This window comes from Oreochromis aureus, linkage group 23, assembly GCF_013358895.1.
Source record: "Oreochromis aureus strain Israel breed Guangdong linkage group 23, ZZ_aureus, whole genome shotgun sequence".
NCBI classification, from domain to species: domain Eukaryota; kingdom Metazoa; phylum Chordata; class Actinopteri; order Cichliformes; family Cichlidae; genus Oreochromis; species Oreochromis aureus.
The window spans coordinates 39175925-39199056 of NC_052963.1; the positions used below are offsets into that span (position 1 = coordinate 39175925).

Genomic DNA, 23132 nt, shown 5'->3' on the forward strand with positions numbered 1-23132 from the left:
AGACAAACTTCACAGCCAGTTATGTAGGTACCCCGAATTAAGAGAGAGCACGCGAGCATTCACTCCTTCAGCTATTTAAAATCCCACGTATCCAGTGTGGGGAGGTCTGCGCTGCTGCCCTCTTAACACTTGCAACGAGAACCAGAGTGTACGATTCATCCACTGTAAATAACGCTGCTGCATTCTTCACCAGAGCAGGGAGCGAGCACTGTGCAGTGCAATGGAAAACAGGCCAGTAAAAGAGAAAGTGAAGGCATTTAGTGGTGAAATAATGCAGTCCCATCTATGACATCTAACAGCATTGGGAATTAGTTTCAGTAACACTCTACTACTTAAGTTTAAAGGATAAAACGTTTATTTGTGATTGTTTATGTTACACATATACACTTTAAATGACATTGCACTGAATGGCAAAGTCAAAGCACTTTTTCCCATATTTTAATATGTTTGTCACACAATCTCAAAAACTGTCCCGACACATGGTTAATCTCACCCTCAATGGTCACAAACATGCTTCACACTATTCTCAAGTCCTTTAGCAACTCTGCAATGTCTATATGCGGCCTACGGCTGGGTTCAGTCCCGCTGGAGCACAGTGCACTCTGCAGATTCTTGGCTGCCTGGTTTAAAGATGGCAAAATGTGGGTGGCGTCCGATGTCTCCTTTTCGCCACGAGAGCACAGAAGGACTTCATTTATCTCTTCTTCGATCTTTCGAGACAGGATGGTGGGAAACACACCACTTACACGCTCAAGCACGCTTTTCCTCAGGGCTGGGTCTCGACATGCAAGGTTCAGTATGAACAGACCTGGCAGGGAGAGATAAAGAAAGAATATTACTTGGAAACTAAGCACATAACTTTGATAAACTGTTTTTATCAAAAAGTAACATGTCACGTTTGAGACTGATAAAAGTATGGCTGTTTATTACAAGTCTATTTTATTTTGGTTGCAAGTGTCACATCAATTTAGCAAAAAAGATTTAAGCATAAGAGATAAAGTATTTTAAAATGATTCTGTACCTCTGGGAGTTAGCAAGTTACGGACTTTCTGCAGGATTGGGGTTTCTACAAAGGCAGCAGGAGGACAGCTCATACCCAGAGTGCTATCTTTATTGTCTACATCAAACATGATGGCATCAAACAAATGACCACCTAGAGAAAAATAAAAAAAATAAAACAAAACATACTTTATTTTTAATAGTGATGACCCATTATATTCACTGGATTACTTTTAATTGCACTGTAATCCACACCCTCACTGACCTTCTTTTTCCAGTGCACAAATGCGTTCCAGACCATCCCCAAGAGTGACAGTCAAACGGTCATCTGGTTGAAACCCGAACCATTGTTTAGCCACCTCCAACACAACTGGGTCTAGTTCCACAACCTCAATAGTTACATTGGGCATAAAGTCCCGCAGAAACTGTGGAAGGCCTCCTCCACCAAGCCCCACTAGGAGCACTGACACTGGGATGTCTAGGAAGGATTAGGGAATGAAGTTTAATTGAATATGATATTTTAGAGCAATTGAAGAGGGATAAATGCATGAATTACATGATAGGTTCTTCCTACATACACACACCTTTGTTCTGTGGCATGCCCACGCCAAGCATAGCAAGACAAGCCACCATGACTTCATGGTGAGCACAGCAGAGGAAGCCACTGTCCACAGTCATGGAGGTTGAAGATGCTGCTGGAGCTGCTGATGCCGCTGATGCCTTGGCCTTCCTTTTGTTCTTTCTCTTCTGACTTGTCGCTGCCCAAATACAAAACAATAAAGTTAAGAGCTGTACAACTTCAACATCTTGTGTGTTTTCCTTTTGTGTTTTGGTTTGCTCAGTTTCTTGCATTCTGGTATTAACTGGTAATCTCCCTATACTATATGTCTGTGCATCACTGATTGTGCTTGGTGCGTTAATTATTTACTTGTAAAAAGACCATTCATAAAAATACTTTATTATTAAGTGAAACAAAATCAACAAAGTAAAAGACATTACCAGTATTTGATGAGACAAGACGGCTCTCTGATTGGACAAGGGCAGCATTAGACAGGAAAACAAGTCGGCGATACAGTTCTCCGTCTTCTCCTTTGACATTCTCCACGCAATACTCCCCACTCAGCTGACTCACACCCCTGCTAACCTCCTCTCGCCAGCCAAGGTCACCTCCCACAGACAAAAATGGCACCTGAAAACAGGGAAAGGAGCACAAAGGAAAGTGCTTCTTTAGACTGTTAATGTTTTACACAGCATTTTTTTAAAAAGGGATACTTATGAGTGGTTACCTGGTGGTTGGCTGGCATACCGGGGGGAGCCAAGTCCATCACCACTGGTGAGAGTTCTGACTGGACAGCTTGCATGTCTGTGTACTCCTGATTCCTGTGCATTGATACAATAACCAAGCGTCGAAAGTTAGCACTGGCTGCTAGCTGCCTCCGCCCCTCACCAGAGCTGTAGAGCCAGGCTGTCTCACTCCCCTGAGGAACTGACAAAACAAACAACAAACATAATCAAAGGACTCAATACACCCAATTATATTAGAAGGCAGAAACTTGATGAATTAAAGCCTGGGCTCACCAATAAATATAGCAAACTGGTTAGCTCTTGGAACCTTAGCACCTGGTGGAGAATCTTGTATTGTAAGAGTATATCTGGGAAAGCCGGTCTTTGCATGGCAGAGCGTGAGCGACAGGTTTGAGTTGGCATCAGTGTTCGTCCGGAGCCTCTTTCTCAAGACGGAGTAAGCCTGATGCTCCCTCACAGCTGACAACAGTTCAGAAACATGCGTGTGACGGACAGGGGCTCCATCCTCTCCGAGGCACATCTCAAGAATGGGTGTGGGCATAGGCTGACGGAACTTGGTGCAAACCAGAACAAAAACAGGCAGAGCAAACGAGTCTTCCTCTGTCCTGTTTTCTTCCTGCAGGCAGTGGAGCCTCACTGCCCAGCCGAGCTGAACAAAATGCTCCACAGCCAACTTGATCACGCTCTCCTGAGCCAGTGTCACACAGACATAACGACCCCCAACACTTAGCACACGACCCACCTGGAAACACAAGAAAACTACACTGAAGTTCATGCAGAGATGTATATTGATGATGCACAGCCTGATCAACCTGCTTCTCACCTCTGTGAGCATGTTCCTGGCCAAAGCTCCTTCTTCTTCAGATGCCATAGCATCTAAGGTGCCCTTGTCCAGAGCAGCCTGATAGCTTGCATCCTCATATGGAGTTTTAGTAGCATCCACCTGATAGAAGGTAAGGCCTGGCCTGCGCTCAGCATTTCGCTGGTTCATGTTGTTGACCACAGTCTCACTAATGTCTATATTGGTCAGATGCTTGTAGCCAACATCATACATCTGTTCACTCAGCTCAGAGTTACCACAACCAACCACCAGCACCTGAAGGACAGAAATAAAGCTAGTGGTCACTTATCAAGGCAGGAAATGTGCCAATGCACAATCAGTGTTAGCAACACCCACGTATGTAAACATTTCAGGAGGTGAATGATTTGGTAAACTTTTCTTCTTCACTCAGCTTTTCTCCTTAGGGATCATCACAGCAGAGGATCGGCCTCCATTTCACCCAGTCCCTCACATCCTCCTATGTCCACTTTCACTACATCCATGAACTTTCTCTGAGGTCATTCTCCCTTCTTCCTGTCTGACAGCTCCATATTCAGCATTCTTTGTCCAATATATCCACCATCTCTTCTCTGTAAAGGTCCAAACCCTCTCATCCTTGCTTCTCTGACTTTGTCTCCAAACTGCTTGACCTGAGTTTTTCCTCTGATACACTCAACTCCTCAACTCTTCCACTTCCAGCTCAGCCTCCTGTCTTTTTGTTAGTGCCACTGTCTTCAGATAGCAGGTCTCAGTACCATCTTGTAAACCTTCACTTTCACTCTTGCTTTCATACTTTTGTTACAAATTACCCTGAAAATTGTCTCCACATTCCCTTTTCTTCTTCACCTCTCTTGTGGACTGTTCATTGCCCCCAACTTTTTAAACTTGCTACCTCTGCTCCTCTTCATTGTTACACCTATCTCCCTCTCACTCACAAACATGTATTCTGTCTCGTTTCACTGACTTTCTTCGCTCGTCTATCCAGAGAATACTGCATCTCTCAAGGCTCCCTCCCGTCTGCATCCCTACTCTCACCACAGGTTATGTGTCTGTCTGTCATGTGCAGAAATTCCTGCCCGACATCAATGGTCAATCTATTCATCACCACAGAAAACAAGAAGGGGCTCAAAACAGATCCCCGATCTAATCCCACCCCCACCTTCAACCAATCTGTCACTCCTACCGGACACCTCATATATGTCTACATTACCCTAAAATACTTCTCCTGACTTCCTCACATAGTACCACAGTTCCTTTCTTGGCTCCCTATCATATGCTTTCTCTAAAGACACAGTGCTACTCCTTCAGACCTTCTCTATATTTCTCCATTAAAACACTCAAAACAAACATTGCCTCTGTAGTGTTCTTTCTCTTTCTGATCTTTTGGCATATCAGCTCTCTGTAGTTACTGCAGCTCTGCATATCACCGTTGCTCTTGAAATCACCTGGCAAACTAAATTTCTTAATGCAGTATTAAAACAAATAGTGAGTGTTGCGCCAAACCCCTTCGTCACCCACTTTACCTTATCTTGCATTTTGATGTATTTGTGCAGCACACCGCACAGTTTGTTGTAGTCTCCATACCATTCAAAAGCCTTCTCCCCTCTCTTCTTAAAAAACTTCTCCCAGTACTCAGCAGAGCTGAACTCCTCGGCGGTGCGAGGTAAAAGACTCATGGTCGGCTGCGATGGTTCAAAACGTTGCAGATTTTACCGTCACTGAACCTACAGCCACTTCTCCACATGGCACTTGGCTCTGATTTCCACCCGGACAACATTGCTTGCAGTACCGCTTGCTGATTGGTGGAGTGCCCCTACAGACTTAACGATGATTGGCTGAGGCTCTCAGATTTACTGTTATTGGTCGCTGCATATGTGGAAGTGCTCGGTTCGTTGTTGTTAGTCATCCGGGTTCAATTCATCATGGCGGTACCCGCTGGAAGGTCTGTGGTTTTCGTGACAGGGAACGCAAAAAAACTTGAAGAAGTAAGAAACAAATACTTCATACCTGAGGTGGATTGTATGTTTACGGTCGGAGTGGACTTTCTAATCCGTTCCAGGAAGAATATGTGTTCATTTAACGGTCCTTTTCATGCTGCATGTTGTGCTGGCTAATTAAAGTGAGATTGAGACTGGAGCAGTAACCAAATCCAGAAATCCCTTGTTTCGTTTGCCACAAAAAGGCCTTAAATTTTTTTTTGCTTCGTCTGCTTGTTTGTGATTCATCAGGTCATTCAGATCCTGGGCGACAAGTTTCCCTACAAACTAGTGGCGAAAAAGATCGACTGTGAGTATCAAAAGTAACACCACTGGCTAAAGAAAAATAAATACATGGATAAAAATTATGTGGTCATTGCTCTTGCAAAATTTTCTTTATGCAGTGCCTGAATACCAGGGAGAGCCAGATGAGATCTCCATACAGAAGTGTAAGGAGGCTGCACGACAGGTACAATATAAAACCACTGCCATATCACGTATTAATTAAAGACAGTGTATTAAACGCTTTTTTCCCCTTTAAATTCAGATTGATGGACCAGTCATAGTAGAGGACACCTGTCTATGTTTCAGAGCTTTGGGGGGATTACCTGGTCCTTACATGTAAGTAAACTATCTAAAGTATGTATTCAATTATATCATCTTACATAGTGATAGTGAGCGTCAGTTTAAAAACAAATATTTGTTTTCATAGTAAATGGTTCCTGGAAAAACTCAAACCAGAAGGTAAGTAATGAAATAAATGCTATCTAGAATGTGTTGTTTAAACACACTTATGCAGAGCTTGATGGATGCTTGATAATCAAGTTAGGAAATCCCAGAAAGTTGATTCAGTTCATTTTGGCAGATTGCTTTCAATTGGAGAAACCTGTCATCCCTTATCCAGACGACTTCTCTGCAGGCTCCCAAACCTTATAGACAGTACAGTTGCATAAAGATCAGCACCATTGCTTAACAATGAGTCATGTGCCAATTAGAATTGTTTTCAGAAAATTGCTGGCTAGGTATGTGGCACGGAAGTGTTACCTGAACAGGCCAGAACTCGACAGTCTACACCTACAAGCCAGAGGCCAATCTTTTGATGAAGATGTGCAGATCCTGGACAGGAATGAATGAAGGTTTGAGCGGGGAGGGCATTGATATAAAAATAGAGGCTCCCTTCCTCAGTTCTAATAGTACATCTCTTACCATCTTACAATGCCGTGATTGGAGCCATTCCCCGGTTCTTTGTTAGTAGTACTCATGGCCATTCATATTTGCATATCCGCAGTCATCAACTGATTGTGTGGCTCATTCTTATGCAAGCACCTTAAGAGTTAAATTTTAAAATCTGTTTATAAACCTGCAGTCAGTTGATACTGAAGAAGTCGCACGGTTACTTCACATAAACCAAATCAACATTCTGGGATTATGCAGAGCTTCTTTAGAAAAACTAGTGTTGACTTTTGAGTTGGGTTTTTTTTTTTGTTTTTTTTTAATTATTATTTTTAAAATACGTTTTAGGTTTGTACAAACTTCTAGCTGGATTTGAGGATAAATCTGCATGGGCTCTCTGCACTTTTGCGTTCTCTGCTGGGAAAGATGAACCCATTCAGCTCTTCAGAGGGAAAACAGAGGTCAGTCTGTCTCTGTAAATCTGTCCTGGTGTTTGTGCTTTTGTGTGTGTATTTTGAATTGACTCCTGTGGTATTTTCAGGGGTGCATTGTAGAACCCAGGGGGCCTCGAGACTTTGGCTGGGATCCCTGTTTCCAGCCAGATGGATATGACAAAACGTAAGCAAAACCATTTCCCCTTTTCGACCAACAAGGGGAGCCAGAGGTTAACACACTGCCTCTGCATTATCAACCATACAAATCCTTTTTGCTTCATGTGGTGCACTTGGGATAAAGTATTACTGTTATTATTTAAAATTTGTATCAAATAATAATTTTCACAACTAATTTTTTTTCACTTTTCTGCAGCTATGCTGAACTGCCCAAAGAAGTTAAAAATTCAATCTCCCACCGGTACCGGGCGCTTGCTGCCATGTCTGAGTATTTCTCTCAAACCAACAATACCTCACCACAGACCAAGAAGAAGAAAAAGGAGGAAGATTAAAGATAACTTTTGCTCCAACTTCAGGCTTTGAAGTTGCAGTATTATGCATCAAATATAAAGGGAGAAAATATTCCTTAATAAGAAACTGTTTGTTAGCCCAGAAAAATATAAAAGATAAAACATTTTTGATGCGTACCCGTAGTCTCTTAAGCAGGCAAAGTGCTGCGTAATATCTGTTTTCTCTTATTTTTTAATAAATGTTTTTGAACAAATCCACCCATCTATGTGAACATTTCTCTTTGAATATTACCTCTTGGATACTCTGAGACAACCTTCTGAGTTTTTGCTTCCAAGGACTGACAAAGATAGACTGAGGAAGAGCATAATTCATGAAAAACAGGAGCTCCAGGGTCCTGATGAGAGCAGCAGACTCCTCTGTGGCTGAGACTGGCTCCTAGATTTGGGGAGTGAGACACAGGGCTTGAGTCCAGAGAGGGGAGGGTCCCTGAAGGGGAGAGCGGGGTGTTCAGTACAAACACCACAGTGATAACAGAGAATCTTGGGTTATAAATGGCCCATGAGCTGAAAGCCTCCAAGCAGGAACTATGCATACACCTGTGACTAATATCTCCCACATGTATTGAATCAGTGATGCATGCTTCCACAGCAGTAGAAGCATGTGTCAGTGCTGCTCCTACTGTTACCAAATGTTTAATCACTTTAATCAACACACTAAATGCCGTGTTTGTTACACTTGTGTATTGTTCTCACTTTCCTGCATGAAGGACTGTACACTGTAACGTTTTCCCATGTAGTTAATGACATTGATAATCGGTAAAAGTGACAGTTTTATAAATAAAAGTGCAAACACAGGACCACCCTGTTTCTCTAGACCTCTAACTCTAATTTGGGATTTGAAGTAGAAGGTTGCAAAAAAAAAAAAAAAAAAGAACATGGGAGCTGTTTTTTTTCTCTTCAAGGACACTTTACCAGTTTTTCCCAGAATACGAAGTCTGCCTGCCAGGCTTCAGGTTACTAGAGGTAAAAGACAAAACAATTACTGTAAGTGCTGAAGCATTAATCGAAGCCGAAATGCCTGTGTGACTGTTGGATCATTTGAAAGATATCATTAGGGCATGATACCTAAATTTCAATACACTGTCCAAGCCCACTAACAGGAACGATATTCATGTTTTTAATATGATACAGTTTTTGGCTGATAATGTGTTATGTGGTCCCTGGGACATATTTATGTAGGTTTCTATGTAAGTGTCTTCATCCTCATATTTAGAAATCTGACAATATATTTCATTCACTCCACTTTACTTACTTTAGTACTACTTGCAGCTCATTTTTCTTGCCTTTTTTTTTGTACTAAAGAGTGTCTGCAGCACTTTAAAAAAATCTGTTTCCAAGAAAAAGAGGTCTACTCTTGGTACCATCCAAACTATAGAGTTTCTGAATTTTCTTAAACGCAACTTTAGGTTTAAAGTTTTTGGAAACCGTTTAAAAAAACTGTAATACAGATACTGATTTCTGGAATAGGAAAAATAGTTGTTTTTTTTAAATTTGTGACTATATCTCAGTTTCCTCTACCATGGCAGAAACAGACAATGGTTCTTTTGTTTGAAACTGACTCTCACTCATGTGTATACGACAAGCATTACAAGCGAAAAACCTGGAGACTATAGAACGTGCCCAGGAGCCAGTCAGTAATAGGCATTTTTCCAGGCACTGAAAGTCCATGGTAGCTGGAAAAGCGTCTCCTGACACGACCTGCAAATCGAATACCTTTCCCCAAAGCCCTCATGGGGAAACACAGGATGTTTTCATTCTTTATTACAAACAGAACCAACACGATGCTTATCCAAGGAAACTTGCTGTTCTAATAAGAGAGTATGCTTTGGTTAATGAAGGAATGTGCTGCTCAAGGATCCTGCGAGGAAAGGACGCCTGACTTTACAAGATTCTTAATCAGTCGTGGTTGTGCCAGAGGAGGAGGATGGCTTGATGTGGCACTGGGGAGACAGACTTTACTTCATTTTTATTTGTTATGCACGACTTACCTGAATTCTCCTGCTGTGATGAGTTTTATTTAACAGCAGATTTAAGTTAAAAATATTTTTTTGTTCCTACAATAACACATGTACCTGGAAAAGGCTTTGATTATACACCACATGACTTACAATGCTGACATCTAAAAAAATCTGACTCCAGAAGGACATTTAATAGAGGCCATTTTCCACTCTATAAATTTGGTTTCACCAAACTCACTCTTGAATGAAGTGTCTTCAAGGGATTTTAGGGTTCAGACTAATGAATTAATCCACCATGAGGCCACTGGTGTGCACGATGGAAACAGTTGACCTAATACATATTCCTGCTGGGACTGGTCCTCTCCGTTTTCACTGTTTATGACGAAACCATGAAGCTCTCTGTGGAGGCACAGAGGGCTCCATGAATATTTCCTGTATTTAACTTCTCCAGAGGGATGTTGGGATCTAATTTCAGCCATAACCTTCTGACTTGTACACTGACTTTTGGCTACTACTTTTATCACCACTGTGCTGTAAAAACAGCCAGTATAAAGAGCATATCAGAATCTGGGTGTTACAAACTTAAAATCAAGTAGTCCTAAGGGGAAGATTGTGATTTATACATAATAATAAGGTATTTCTCTTCGTTAGTCATTTCTAATTTACTTGTGTTTTGTCTGAAACAGGTCTCTCTTGTAAATGAGACACTGAGTCTCAATAGGACTACCTGTATAAATAAAGTTTAAATAAATTAAAATAAATAAGTCTCCATAAAACATGCTTAAGTACAACGGCAGTGTTTTGGAGTAAAATACAGAGAGAATGAGACAAGTAATTCCAGATATGCATAATAAAGTCATTAATTTTTTCAACAGTTAATAGTTTTGTTTCAGTCCTTAAATTAAAGTTGATTTTGAAACGTTATCACCTTGTAAACATTTCAAGACCCAATTGTACCTTTACGTAGAAAGGAAATGTCTTCAAATGAATGATAATTTGCTCATATTAATCCAATATGTGAGATTTAATACAGACTACAGTGGCATGGTATACACCAATCATTTGAACTTTAAATAAAACTAAACAACAGTGGGAGCCTTCTTGTCATATTTGGTTTGCAGTTTTTAAATAGAACAAAGCATAACAGGGACTCCTGTGTTTCAGGGAAGAAGCATGACTGCTGCTCTCTGAAAACTTTATTTGCATGAAAACATACACCTGACTATATCTCAGCCCTAAAACAGACCATAGCATTGACGCCATGCACAAAATGTTCTTAAAATATGTAATTAACTACTGAACTGATTGAGAGATTTAAAAAAGTTTAACTATGAGGTTATTCTACAAAGCATTTTCCCCCACATAGCGCTTTTTAAAAGACAGCAACCGCATTATGGTACGGGGGAAAGGTGGCTTTAAATAAAGGGTCTATTCCACTGGGGAGATGTGTTGTATGACATTTGATGCAAACGGAATAAGCTCAGAATTTAAAAAATATAGTCTATAACCAGTCTGCTTTTTAAAAATGTTGTTAATGTCCCACAGGGAGAGAGACCGAGAGACACCATATCATAAAAGTGGACTTGCTCTACCCGAAGAGCCCAGGGTTATGCAGAGTCAGAGTCTGTACGAGGCGCTGGAAGTCCTTCACCATCCAGGGCTGTTGGTGTGTCCCCACTGCACAGGCACTGCTGCTCTCAGGGCTGATACTCTGCGGGTCATTAAATGTGATGAGGACATCTGTGGAGAACTGCGGCAGACGGAACAGGCCCAAGTGGATGGTCACTGAATTCCTTGCTTCTTCATTGAACTTAGAGACGGACTGAGTCCCAGTCAGCATCCACGCAGTGCTGCACTCTGACAGGGACAGCTCAGATTTGGGCAGAGCCACAACACTAGTCACTTCAAAAGCCCCCGGCTCCAGAGCTTTGTTGCTTCCCGCGATGTCCTCAAAGTGGTACCTGGCTGCATCCTGGTCTGCCACCTGACCCTGGTACTCCACCAACTCGACGATCAGGCTCTGGTCTGTGTGGGCGTGGGCAAACACCTCCTGGTTGTCCGGGATTTCTCTCAACTCGCTGATATCTGTGGCGCTGTGAGGGATCACAGCTGACAGGGCTCCTCCAAACAGAGGATGAGCCTCGTTAGCGCTGCCTGCTGCACTCTGCATTTCTCTGTGAAGCCTGTAAACAGAAAGAAACACCACAGGTGAGACCGTCTCCACCTACATAAACACCACCTACTTAACAAAAATTGTAAAGGAAAAAACAGAAGCTTTGGTGAAGTTGCTGAACACATCTGCAGCTCACCAGCTCACCTCCCACTGCACGGTCAATGTGGTTCCGGTGAAAACTTAATCTTCTTCTTCTTGTTGCGTGTGTGTTTTTTTTGCCATTATAACAAACACGCTGCTGCCACCTACAGGTGTGGCAGACCTCGACAGAAACGATTTCGCAGAATAAACTTAAAAATTATAAATCTAAAGTTTCTGATTTAGTTTTCAAGCTCATAACATACATAGCAAAAAAAAAAAGAAAACAAAGAAAAGAAAGATATAAGTAGGTTTAATTCGAACATTTAAATGCTGAATGTCCAAATGACGTACATGGACGTTCAACAAAACAAAGTTCCCAATATATTATTCATCTACATAAAAGTAACACAAATTTTGTGCTCAAAAAGGACAAGTATAAACTTATATGATCCCACTCCTGCTTTCTGTTTCATAGCAAGATTCACCTTTCTTTCAAATGACCTGGAAATGACACAATGACACAAATGACAAATATAAACAAAAGACTCCCTTAACGAGGTAAAAAGCTGGATAAATCTAACATTAAACCAAAAATTAAAAAAACAAGAATAAAAGACAATAATTTCATGTAATATCTTTAAAGATGTTAAATACATCCATTAATTTTTTTTTGTTGCAAACTATGAATTGATTAGGTTCATTAATAATCAACACCCATTGTACCTTTAAAAAGATGTTGGATACATTAATTATGTTTGGTCTCATTTGGATTTGTGGGAAAGAAACGATTCAGTCTTTTCCTTTATGAGTAAAAATAACGTATTCTTTGTTCGAAAATGTTAAGTTGTCAGTGTTATCAGCTCAACATTTTTAAGCAACCCAAATGTTATAAAGAAGAAAGCATGTAATGTACAGAAAGAGCGGAAGAATCTGTCTATTTATAGATCAGCTAAAACTTATTTTACCGTATTTATTAGAAAAAACTAGTGGTAATATCCTTGGTACAATTCTCTGTCTCAGCACTGGTGATTGTTTGTAATAAATAGTGTAAAGGCACCATAAATACATTGGTAAAATTAATTGTTTCTTTGAAGAGACCAGATTTTTCTTCTTTCTAAACATATATTACTTTGAACTTCTTGTATAGATAAGGTGGAAGAAGACATTTTAATAAACAATGAAATCCTCATAAAACACTGTAAAAACACGCACTCCTGTGACAAAAGTCAAAGCAGTCTACTTATTACACTGAAAATTGGTTTATTATTATTATTATTATTATTATTATTATTATTATTATTGTTGTTGTTGTTATTATTATATTTTATATATTTCTGTGTAGAAGTGGAATATTTACTGCATAAAAGAACGTAAGGTAAAACATTTTCCGCAGGCCGTAAAACATCTGCAGCAATTTCTCCTCCTCCTCCTCCAGCTGTTTGTGTTGATTTCCTGGTCAGCTGATTCAGACCGAGCAAAGATAGGAAGAGGAGAGCTGGCATCCACAATGATCATCGTGTTTCTTGGTCATTGATAGCATTTGAGATGAATCAAACAGATCCGTAAAGTCGCATTAAGCCTTCGTGTTAATTTCTGAGTTTCTGTGTGGAGGAGTTTACCGGCTTCGAGCGGCGGATCCTGTGGAAAACAGCAGGTAGCCGCGTTAGCATCCTTAGCTTAGCTTAGCTTAGCTTGGTAGCTAAGCGGCCTGTCTGATACGGGTAAAATAATAAAGAAGAGTGTAACTAAGCTGTAGTAGCTTTTAAATTGTTTTTCGTATTGTGGAGTTGAAACTTCATTGTTAATTAGGTTGACAGGAATATTATTTTCTAAGATTTAGGCTGTCAAACAGCTCGACCTGCTAAAGTTGTTGACGGCTGTGATATAATGTTAATTAGCTTATGAGATTGTGAGCTTGTGTGTTCAGTTTTACTCCTTTGCTAAACTGAGGGATCCTTAAAACTATTACTTTACTTGTAATAGAAAAAAGGGGGGAAATCGGCTGCAGATAGCCAAGCTTTACTCATCTGGTATTCCTCCCTTGATAGAAATTGATTGTGGGATTGATTTTTCGTTCTTCTTCTGTTTGCTTAAAGTTGCAATCAATGAATTGATTAGGGTAATTAATAATCAACAGCCAACATTAAGCAATTTCCACAGGTCTTTTGTTCCAGTGTGAAACCAAGCCTTTCCTTTATGTAATAAATCACTGCTTTTCTTTCTGTTTTTCAGTTTTTTACCTTTAAAATTGACTCTTGGAATAGACGTCTTCCTGCTTTCCTGCCTGAGCCTTAACATGTTACGTAGATGTAACTCTGGCTTCTTTCTCTTCACACTATTCCTGCTTCAGATCTGTCCCCTGCCTCTCTTCTCTGTTTACTGGAAAGCTCTTCTCCTCTTCTGACCGCTGAAAGGCCCAGTTTTCCAGCTGCAGTGCCAGAAAAGGAATCTGAGAAAGCCACTGTGTCAGAACTAGCTGGATTCAATGGTATAAGTTGTATTGTTGGTTTAACAGAGGCTCTGTGTGTGTGTGTTTGTGATTATATTACCACTGAGGGCCACATGTTGTTTAGTTCAGTGTCACAGAGGCCCTTTAATGAAGCATCTGTGTGTGTTTTGTCTTGCTCTTTGGAGCATGAAACACCCAAACACAGACTCCAGGGTGCATAATTGGAAGAACAGCATGTTTTCCATTTCCGTGTTACATGGAGAGCAATGATGACATTTCCTTTCATATCTAGTGAGACTCAACACCTGCTCCACCAGAAGGATTTGGATTTAAAACGGCTTCATAAGATATCTGTTTTTGGACTGTTTTAAAAAATATTATGTTTCTTGTATATGAGAAGCTGGAAACTCAATATCTGATCCAACATCACATCCATTTACTTTGGGGACTGCAAAAATCAGTTATCTTGAGCTACACTCTTGAGATTCCTAAACCTGATACAGTAAAGAGGCTATGTAAAGTAAACTAGCTCAGATGAATAAAATAGAATACAGATGTCTTACATTAAAGTGGCTCAATATATCCCGAACAATAAGAGTGTAGTGAACAGTGAAATAAAGTAGCTAAACAAATAGAGTTGTATTGCTGGGCCGTGAATTCACATTTAGTCATTTATAATGTTTAGATTCTCAGTATGTTTGTAAACTCTGCATGTGGTTATGTCTGTAACTCCTTTCCTCTTACCAATACTGGAATCTTCTCAATTCAGGTATCTAACTCTGTTTTAAGTTCTCCCACAGTGTGGTAAAGCTTCATTGATGACTTTTCTTCTCCTGCCCTACAGAGGGAGCCAGACCGGGAGGAGCAGCCTGAAGACAACATGCCACCGAAGTTTAAACGACACCTCAACGACGATGAGGTCACGGGATCCATTCGCAGCGAGAGGGTGAGACACAAATAGACATGGAGGAGCTGGTGTTTGGCGTTTGGGTTTGTAACAAATTGCATGCGCAGTTAGAGAAGCAAAGTAGGACATGTAGTATATTTTCTAAACCACTTATACCATTCATGGTTGGAGAGAGATGGAGCCTGTTCCTTCAGATGTTGGGCAAGAGGGTACTGGACATGCTGGACTTCTATCTCATAGGGTAACACATTACTTTTACTGTGGATTGACTGTGGATCCCATCCTGAGCGACGAAAAAGCCCTGTATCAGATGTAGAAAGTTTATTTGTCAGATTAGTCATAATGGAAAAGCAACAAAAATAAGGGGAGAGAACCAAAACAACTTTTTTTTTTTTTTAAGGGGTGAAGCTTTAGAAACTGCTATGGCCAAATGTCTGGTCCTCATCAGGTTGATCATCCCGTCCCACGCACCTCAACCTCCCCTGTCCTCCTCCTTATTCTTTATTGTGTTCATTCCTCTCTTTCCTCTGTGTCATCCTGTTTGCTGTTGTGTTGAGCTGAGATCAAAGCAAAGCTTACCGGGAGGCTTGCATAACAAAATAACCTCCCATGCTTTTCCTTCAGTGCCCGGCCTCCTGTTTTACAATAATTGCTAACAGTTTCCTTCACGTCTGCTGTCTCGAATGGAAAGAAAGAAAGAAGTTTGTACAGAAGGAGATTGTTAGTGCCTTAACTTATAAAGTATTTTATGATCTTATGGCCACCATTCCCACAGATTTTTTGCAGATGCCATTTTATTTACAGGAGAATAAATTGTATTGGCCCGACATTGACTGGCAGAATTGACACTACAGTGCATCCATAGGTGTCGCAGTTATTAGAAGGTGAATGCCATGGCTGAAAGAATTGAGATTTTAACCTTCGTTACTGCTAAGGTAATGAAATTCAAATGTAATTGATCTTTCTCATAAAAATTTCACACTGTTGGGTTTTAATATCGATTACCTTTCTTGTGTAGTCTCTAGTAGCAGTGGATATAGTCCACCTGCCTTCAGTCCAATAAGAAACAGACTCGTTCTCTTCTCCTGTGAGAATTTAATGCAGCTGTCCTCACTTATTCTTTATAATTAGCAATTTACACCAGAGTGCTTTTTGCCCTGATTAAAGCCAGCAGTCGTTCAGGCTTTTCATCACTGCAGTGATTTTGTGGCATAATTCGCCGTAAGATGCCAGACAGGTTGTCCCATCCCTTTTCTTTTTTCTTTTTTTTATCTGATCTGTACAGTTTTATGTTGGCTTCTCAGCATACTGATTGTCCATCCATTCATCCATTTTCTTCCACTTATCCGCCACCGGTTTGCTGGGGTAGCAGCCTAAGCAGAGACACCCAAACCTCCCTCTCCCTATCCTAGTCCTCCGGCTTATCCAGGGGAACACTAAGGTATTCCCTGGCTATCTGAGAGATATGATCTCTTCAGTGTGTCCCTGGTCTACCCTGTGGCCTCCTTCGGGCAGGACATGCCTGGAAAATCTCACACAGGAGGCATCCCAACCACTTCAACCGTCTCCTTTTGATGTGAAGGAGTAGCGTCTGTACTCCGAGCCCCTCTTGAATGACTGCACTCTTCACCCTGTCTATAAAGGAGAGGCCAGCCACCCTTTAGAGAAAGCTTACTTCTGCCGCTTGAATTCACACTCTCATTCTTTTAGTCACTATCTAAAGAGCATGACCGTAGGTGAGGGTAGTGATATAGCATACTGATCGTCCTGCCCTGAAATACTTTCACTCCAGTGCTTGTGTAATGTAGTGGCTGCTCTCACACATCACATTTTTAGATCAACAGACTTGAATTTTTATTGCTGCACACTGTGACGACTGCCCACCTGGCCAGTAATAACAAGGCATCCAGTCTGCACCAGGCTGGAAAACAAAATCTGGGGAAAAGTTAATAGTGTGCCTGAATTCAGCCAGTCTTGCAACACAAGCTTGGGTTTTTATTGAGCCTGTCTTAGAAATAAGACAAGAAAACACATCAGGTGTCTGTTTTCGTAGTCACATAGCTCTTTGTAGGTAGGCAGTGTGTTTACAAACAACTTATTAGTATATTGGTTATGTGTTCCTCCGGTTATTATGCATTATTTTAGTGGTGCCCTTATTTTGGGGCATCGCTAACAACCTCTACTTAGAACAGATAAAGGAGTTTTTATTGGGCTTTGGCCAACAGAGATTCAGCTTTTGGTCTGCTGTTCATTCATCATACAACAGCCTGATATTGGAGCCCTTTGTAACTTTGACCGGTTGTAGCATGGATCCTGTGGAACTTGATTTTTGGAGGGTAGGGCTTGCATTAGTCAGACTTGTTGTATTCCTTGAGCTGTTCCTGAGTGATTTTTTTTGCAGTGTGCTAGGGATTATTGTCCTGCAGGGGGCTGCTATGGGGTTGCACTTTTTTGGCATCAGTGTTCAGGCAGGGTGTTAAGGTGTGAAAGTAACATGTTGATTAATTGCCAGGACCTAAGGTTTCCTAGCAAACAACTGCTTTTTAACAAGCTGATCAGTTTGACTGTATTTAGACCATCTGTTAATGGTTTTAATGTTTTGGCTAATCGATGCAGTGGGCTAATGTTGTATTCACTGTATTGACCTTCGAAGGATAGTAAGCCAAAGGCTGTCATTGATCCCTAAAGCAGCGTTTTGGCCTTTTGGTGGATATAGTACATCCAGTTTCTTGAGTTCTCATCACCAGGACTACTCGTCAGCAATCTGCTCAGGCTTTAATGTTGGTAATAGACTAGTGCTCTGACCAAGTCCCTCCTTATCCAAAGTAGATATCAGGCAGGCAATAGTCCCAACTTCTGTGAACTCTGACCTTTTTCTCTTTTACAGAGGAATTTGTTGGAGGAAGACTCTGATGAGGAGGAAGACTTCTTTCTGTGAGTGTTTGTTAATGAATTTAATAATAATACATTAGATATTTAAAATTAAGTTGCATTTCAAACAGTAGAGCCTTAATTTGCTCAGATGAATCAGGCTGTGAAGATGTTATGTTTTTCTGACATATACTGACCAGGTTTTAGAGCATAGAGAAAACAACCAACCACCAAATTGAGAAAGTTTAATAGCCAGTCTAAAGTTGTAGCCAGTCTATGGGAGTAATATCGATAATATTGATTGTTAGAGCATAGTACACTAACTAATCAGCACAATTCATGGTTGTAGTCTGTACATTTGACTTCATCCATGCTTGTTTTTCAGGAGAGGGCCAACAGGACCCAGGTTTGGACCTCAGAATGACAAAATCAAGCAGTAAGTACAAACACATACCTCATTACAACAAAGAATCAGAGGTCAGAGTAGTATTTCCATTACTGGTTTTGGTATTGGTGTTATGTAACTATGGTTCGTAATGTTTACCAAAAGCTGCTGGTTATTACCAGATTGTGTAAGAGAGCCCATCGTGTGCAGGTTATTGTGTAACCTTCTCAGGATGTCTCAGTCCCTCTGCAGACTAACAGAGAACAGAGGAGGTCATTGTTGAGACCGTCTGGCACTCTGACTTGTTTCTCCACACTCCATTCATACTTTATAGTTTGTTATTGTTGTGAGCATATGAAACTAGATGCCATAGCTGCACATTTGACGAATGTTAAATTCACGGGGCTCTTGAACCTTAACCGCTGTGGTCACTGTAGTTGTTTATGTGTCGTGATGGCAGCTCATACTTCTTTTATGTCTTTCTAATTGTTTGTTTTGCTCTGGCTTATGACTGTATACCACCTTCAGCATGCAATCAAGCTGATAGCCAAGACTGATAATTTACTGCAGAGCTTTTGTTTGAAACAGTCAGTTTGATTGTGAGTGAGAGCAGACAGTTGTTATAGAGAGAAATTCCACAGTTTTATATCATTATTTTTCCTCACTCATGAGTTTCTTTGCCAACTTCTTCCCGCTTGTTAACCATTCAGGCCTCCAAGTGGTATTACTCTAAGATAAGGGTGACCTAAGGGTAATCTGAACTACTCATAGCATACTCAGTTATGAGTAGTATAAATAAAGGATTTGAACTTTGCTGCAGATACCTAACAGGTGCAGACAGGTCACGCTGAGGCTGAAGGACATCTGTCATGCTTTTCATTGTCTGCCAGCTGGACAAGGCCAGACATAGAGAATCTTTGTACTGTACCAAAATAAGACCGGTCCTACCATTGTGATTCTGTGTCCTCAGGGTGCAGTCGCAGGTCGACGAGGTGATCGACGTGATGCAGGAGAACATCTCCAAGGTGATAGAGAGGGGCGAGCGACTCGATGACCTGCAGGACAAGTCAGGTGAGACACACGAGCCGCCACATGTGCATATTTACCAGACATGTGTGCACTACTCAAGCATGAAAGGCAGGAAATACCATTACTATTATTGTTTTAAGATTTCGTTTCCAGAAAGACCCTACAGACTTATTTTATTTTGGGTTACTTGGGTATTTAGTAAAGCTTTCTGCTATGTGCATCAAATTTAGAAGAAAGTCATTTACTAATGAGGCTTGGACATTCGTAGCATGCAAACAACCTTAAAGTTGAATGCCCTCAACTTTAATGGTAATGCAAGCATGTGGTTAGCTCTCATTACAGCGCAAGACTAATTTAGAATAGTTTTTAACAGATGTATTCAACTGGTAAGAAGTTCCAAAGTCAAAGAATCAGCTAAGTGTTACTGTGCACTGAAGATATCCTGCCTTTACACTGTGTCGGTGTGTTACGTAAATTAAATGGAACAATTTCTGTAAACCTTAAAATATTAAATATGTTATGGCTCTTGACAAGGATAAAAGCATTAACATTATGCAAAGTTCTTCAAACAGCAGGACTCGGGTGTGCAGTAGCAACGATGGCATGTGAATAGACTCCATACATGCAGTGTTAAAAATACCTTGCATCCCTGTGTAACTGTTTCCAGGTATGCAGCTTATAGCGTTCGACAGGTTTTGTGCTCTTACTGCTCTTTGTTGGACACGCACAGCTCTTCTTTTTCGCCGCTAATGAAAACACATTGCTGCACTGCATTTGTTTTTTTATTTGTTTTTTTGGTGTCACACACACACAGATGTTGTACATTGCACTCCAGCTTAGGTCTATTGTGTTGATCAGACAACCAAGACAATGACGCACATCTGGAACACATCTTTGTGTGTCTTTGATGTGAGTCTTTGTGCATGTGGACATGTCTGTGTCTAATTGTGGCTCCGCTGTGCCTGTCGTCCTTCAGTCTTCCTTCTGCGTTTACGTGAGAAATTTACAATCATGTAATTGACACTAGCAGTTTGCCCTCTGACCCATGTGCAGGTAGTCTGTGGTTAAATTCCAAAAGCGTCTTTTTAGAAGCCTGAGCACTGCTCTGTAGTGGTGACAGGTTGTAAACATGGAGATGGAAACAGCAGAGACAAAGACTCTAAATAGGGACCTAAGCTTAGATAAGTACAGCAATGCACACTAGGGAGCTCGACCCTACCTTCATGTTATCATACATAAACATAAAGTTAACAACGGTATCCAAGAAACAGAAAATCAGTGGTGTGGGCGAGTCGTTTGGAGAAGGGCTGGAGGAAATGTGTTTTTGCTCCATTGTGTTTTAATGTGGAAACTTGTACAACAATTGATGCCAATAGAGTTGGTTTAAAAAAAAAAAAAAAACGATGTTTAGAGGAGTGACTTCACCATCACAGTTAAGTCTTACATAACTCCTACACATGCACAACACCGAGCCAAAAAACTTGAGTGACCCTATCCAGCTTGAGAATGAAAACAATATTCAGCTTATTGTTTACTTTACCAATAAGCAGATGTCCTTTTTTTTTTTTTTTTTGTCCTCTTCGATTTACTTCCCTCCTCACGTGTCCTTCACTCATCTGTGCCGTGATCATGTGATGTTGCAGAGAGCCTATCGGACAACGCGTCTGCTTTCAGTAGCCGAGCCAAACAGCTGCACAGGAGGATGTGGTGGAGAGATATGAAGGTGGGGCATCCATTTCTTATTTAATATATATATTTGAATGCCATTAAATGCAACACAAATAACATTTAAATATCTGCTCATTATGGAAATGAGGAGGTAATCTAGCAAATCAGCCTGATTAGCAAAAGTTTTAAGTTCTGTAGTTATCTGTAGTCTGCAAGTAGCTATTTCCAAAGTAGATCTACAAATAGGCAAAGCATTGAACTCCATGATAGCTCCCTTCATTTCAATAATGAAGGAGAAATTATACAAATTATACGAACATTTTACATATTAATGAATGCCTACATTAACTTTCAGTGTTATGTTTAATGCATTTAATGGCTTATTTTTTGCATGTATTTATGATTATGGCAGTTTTTGGTCCTCCACAGGAGATATTCACCGTTGTGTGTTTTGTGTCTAATGTGTTGTTTCTCTCTCAGATGAAGATGATTATTGCGCTGGTGGTTGTTGCTCTCCTGCTGATTATCATTAGTAAGTATTATACTAAATACATGAACAGAGTGTAAATTTAGAAAGTGCGCAGAACTTCTCTCTTACTGTTACTTTTTTCTTTTCTTCTCTTCATCAGTTCCAGTGATTCTTCGATATCGCTAGTGACTTCGGAGGAGGATGGGGACAACCTTCCTCTTCCTCTACCTACCCCTGCACACAATCCTCCACTCCAGCTAGGGGGCAGCAGCCAGCTTCCCACACCCTCTTCAGTGTCATCCTCTATACCCTCAAGGATCTGGTCTCTACTTGCCACTTAGTACAGATCTTATCACTGTACTCTCACATAAATCTACAGTGAGGTCGGTACTAAGGCTTGGTTTGATCCCTAACTTGAAATTAAGCTCCAGAAACGGGACACATGGGGAAAAAATGGGGAGAAATTCCACCAGTGCTGTTTGGGAAAAACCTCTCAGCCCTCTAGTCAATGTGAAGGAGTGCTCCATTCCATGATACATATCACATGCAGGACTTGACCACAAGTCCTGCATGTAACATCATATACATCGATATTGTAAAGGCAGGGAATCGATGCCAACCATCTCTTAGTTTAGCCAGTCTGTTTCTGCTGCAGCAGTCTTACATAAAGAGGCTGTAAACGTCCAGCAGATAAACCTCTGATGTCTGCCCACGATTTCCTTGTGTGCTCACTTACTCTGAGGCTTGGACACTGAGAATGTTTAAAGGGAACGCTTGGTGAATGAAAGCACATTTTTCTGCCCATCACAAGGCGGGAGAACATCTGAGGTTCATCTGTGGGGTCTAAAGTGGTGTTTCTTTCTTAATCATTTCAGTGGCTTTGACTGCTTTCACTTTTCAGGTATCTTTCCTCGTTCTCACAGAAACAAGAGACTAGAAAGGAACTACATGTATTCATACAAGAACCTGCTCTGTAACAAATATCACCATAGATTGTTAGAGTGTACAGAAGAATCACGTCAAACCAAAACACCAAGGTTATGAATGTCTCCTAACCATTCTGTTCTCAGATGCTGAGCTTCGGGCCTGTTTGGTCACAGCTGTCAAATTTTTTTTCCCACTTGTGACATGACATCTCTCAGTCTGCAGATGGTTCTGTTTGGTTTATAGGCTGCTTCTGTCTTTTTCTTTTTCTCCACTGTTTTCGATTTCTTATTAAGTGTTTAGCTGCTGGTGTTCCCGTCGTCGCTGAAGGGACTGTATGGTTCACTGTATGGTTACGTTATAAGGAGGGCGGGCGATTTATGTGCTGAAAGCTGAGCTGTGGAACAAGAATAGGTGTAATTGTCTGGAATTAACTCTACATGGTCTTTTTTTAATATTTATTTTGGCTGTAAATATTGATTCTGTAATGATGTATAATACTCTGGCATTGCATTGGAAGACTGTGATTCTTTTTTTTGCTCTGAAATAAAATGATTTTAAAGGGCACTTGTCTGCTTTGCTGTGGTCTGAACTAGTACGCTGTCCTATAGGAAGTCAGAATAGATGAGTATGGATGGAGGACGTATGGGGAAACATGTATAGAGGGGGAAAAGTAATTCTCATGCCATACCACCACTTTGAAACACTCTTAACTGTCCTCATGCTCTCAGAGCCTGCAAAGTCCTTTTATCTCTTCTCATTACCCGACAGTTTTATTGGCTTGTGGCTTTACTGGCAGTTTGGAGTCCCATGATGGCACTAAAGTTGGAGGGACCGGAGCTCGTGAGGTGTTATTGTTCTGACAGACGCGCTGCTCTCGTTCCCTGGACAGTAGATGCAAACGCACACTGACAGCTCTGCCCTTTACTCAGCCAGCACTACCCAACTCTTCTAAAGGAGGAGAAATTAAATTGGCCCATAGGG

General features: G+C 40.9%; 4 protein-coding genes across 6 annotated transcripts; 2 read left to right on the plus strand and 2 right to left on the minus strand.

Moving 5' to 3' along the window:
• Window positions 1-337: 337 nt before the first annotated feature.
• mettl13 (methyltransferase like 13) lies at window positions 338-4921 on the minus strand. The gene is made up of 9 exons (XM_031753946.2): window positions 4648-4921; window positions 3128-3400; window positions 2578-3046; window positions 2286-2485; window positions 1999-2188; window positions 1584-1757; window positions 1265-1477; window positions 1022-1153; window positions 338-808 (listed from the first exon to the last, which is right to left on the minus strand). Exons 1-9 carry the CDS (start codon window positions 4798-4800, stop codon window positions 516-518), a joined length of 2097 nt encoding a protein of 698 aa, XP_031609806.1. The 5' UTR covers window positions 4801-4921; the 3' UTR covers window positions 338-515.
• A 30-nt stretch (window positions 4922-4951) lies between these two features.
• itpa (inosine triphosphatase (nucleoside triphosphate pyrophosphatase)) lies at window positions 4952-7428 on the plus strand. Its single transcript, XM_031753750.2, has 8 exons — window positions 4952-5109; window positions 5353-5410; window positions 5505-5569; window positions 5648-5721; window positions 5813-5844; window positions 6622-6734; window positions 6815-6891; window positions 7081-7428. The coding sequence occupies exons 1-8, from the start codon at window positions 5047-5049 to the stop codon at window positions 7214-7216; spliced, it is 618 nt and encodes a 205-aa protein (XP_031609610.1). The 5' UTR covers window positions 4952-5046; the 3' UTR covers window positions 7217-7428.
• A 2766-nt stretch (window positions 7429-10194) lies between these two features.
• rangrf (RAN guanine nucleotide release factor) lies at window positions 10195-11582 on the minus strand. 2 transcript variants are annotated; one of them, XM_031753794.2, is made up of 2 exons: window positions 11510-11582; window positions 10195-11375 (listed from the first exon to the last, which is right to left on the minus strand). In XM_031753794.2, exon 2 carries the CDS (start codon window positions 11360-11362, stop codon window positions 10781-10783), a length of 582 nt encoding a protein of 193 aa, XP_031609654.1. In that variant the 5' UTR covers window positions 11363-11375; window positions 11510-11582; the 3' UTR covers window positions 10195-10780. The 2 variants fall into 2 exon arrangements, with proteins under 2 accessions (XP_031609654.1, XP_031609655.1); XM_031753795.2 differs by having other exon boundaries at window positions 11502-11562.
• A 1300-nt stretch (window positions 11583-12882) lies between these two features.
• vamp4 (vesicle-associated membrane protein 4) lies at window positions 12883-22715 on the plus strand. 2 transcript variants are annotated; one of them, XM_031753883.2, is made up of 9 exons: window positions 12883-13100; window positions 13797-13934; window positions 14740-14841; window positions 17690-17736; window positions 18059-18109; window positions 19029-19129; window positions 20731-20810; window positions 21236-21287; window positions 21385-22715. In XM_031753883.2, exons 2-9 carry the CDS (start codon window positions 13932-13934, stop codon window positions 21408-21410), a joined length of 462 nt encoding a protein of 153 aa, XP_031609743.1. In that variant the 5' UTR covers window positions 12883-13100; window positions 13797-13931; the 3' UTR covers window positions 21411-22715. The 2 variants fall into 2 exon arrangements, with proteins under 2 accessions (XP_031609743.1, XP_031609744.1); XM_031753884.2 differs by lacking the exon at window positions 13797-13934 and having other exon boundaries at window positions 12884-13100.
• Window positions 22716-23132: the final 417 nt, after the last annotated feature.

Coding starts and splice junctions, on each gene's coding strand:
- rangrf (XM_031753794.2), bottom strand. CDS start 11,362: ATGCAGAGTGCAGCAGGCAGCGCTAACGAGGCTCATCCTCTGTTTGGA.
- mettl13 (XM_031753946.2), bottom strand. CDS start 4,800: ATGAGTCTTTTACCTCGCACCGCCGAGGAGTTCAGCTCTGCTGAGTAC. Junction 2,486..2,577: donor CCAGTTTGCTATATTTATTG/GTGAGCCCAGGC, acceptor TTGTTTTGTCAG/TTCCTCAGGGGAGTGAGACA. Junction 2,189..2,285: donor GTATGCCAGCCAACCACCAG/GTAACCACTCAT, acceptor CCCTGTTTTCAG/GTGCCATTTTTGTCTGTGGG.
- vamp4 (XM_031753883.2), top strand. Junction 14,842..17,689: donor GATCCATTCGCAGCGAGAGG/GTGAGACACAAA, acceptor TCTCTTTTACAG/AGGAATTTGTTGGAGGAAGA. Junction 17,737..18,058: donor GAGGAGGAAGACTTCTTTCT/GTGAGTGTTTGT, acceptor CTTGTTTTTCAG/GAGAGGGCCAACAGGACCCA.
- itpa (XM_031753750.2), top strand. CDS start 5,047: ATGGCGGTACCCGCTGGAAGGTCTGTGGTTTTCGTGACAGGGAACGCA. Junction 5,411..5,504: donor AGTGGCGAAAAAGATCGACT/GTGAGTATCAAA, acceptor TTCTTTATGCAG/TGCCTGAATACCAGGGAGAG. Junction 5,722..5,812: donor GGATTACCTGGTCCTTACAT/GTAAGTAAACTA, acceptor TTGTTTTCATAG/TAAATGGTTCCTGGAAAAAC.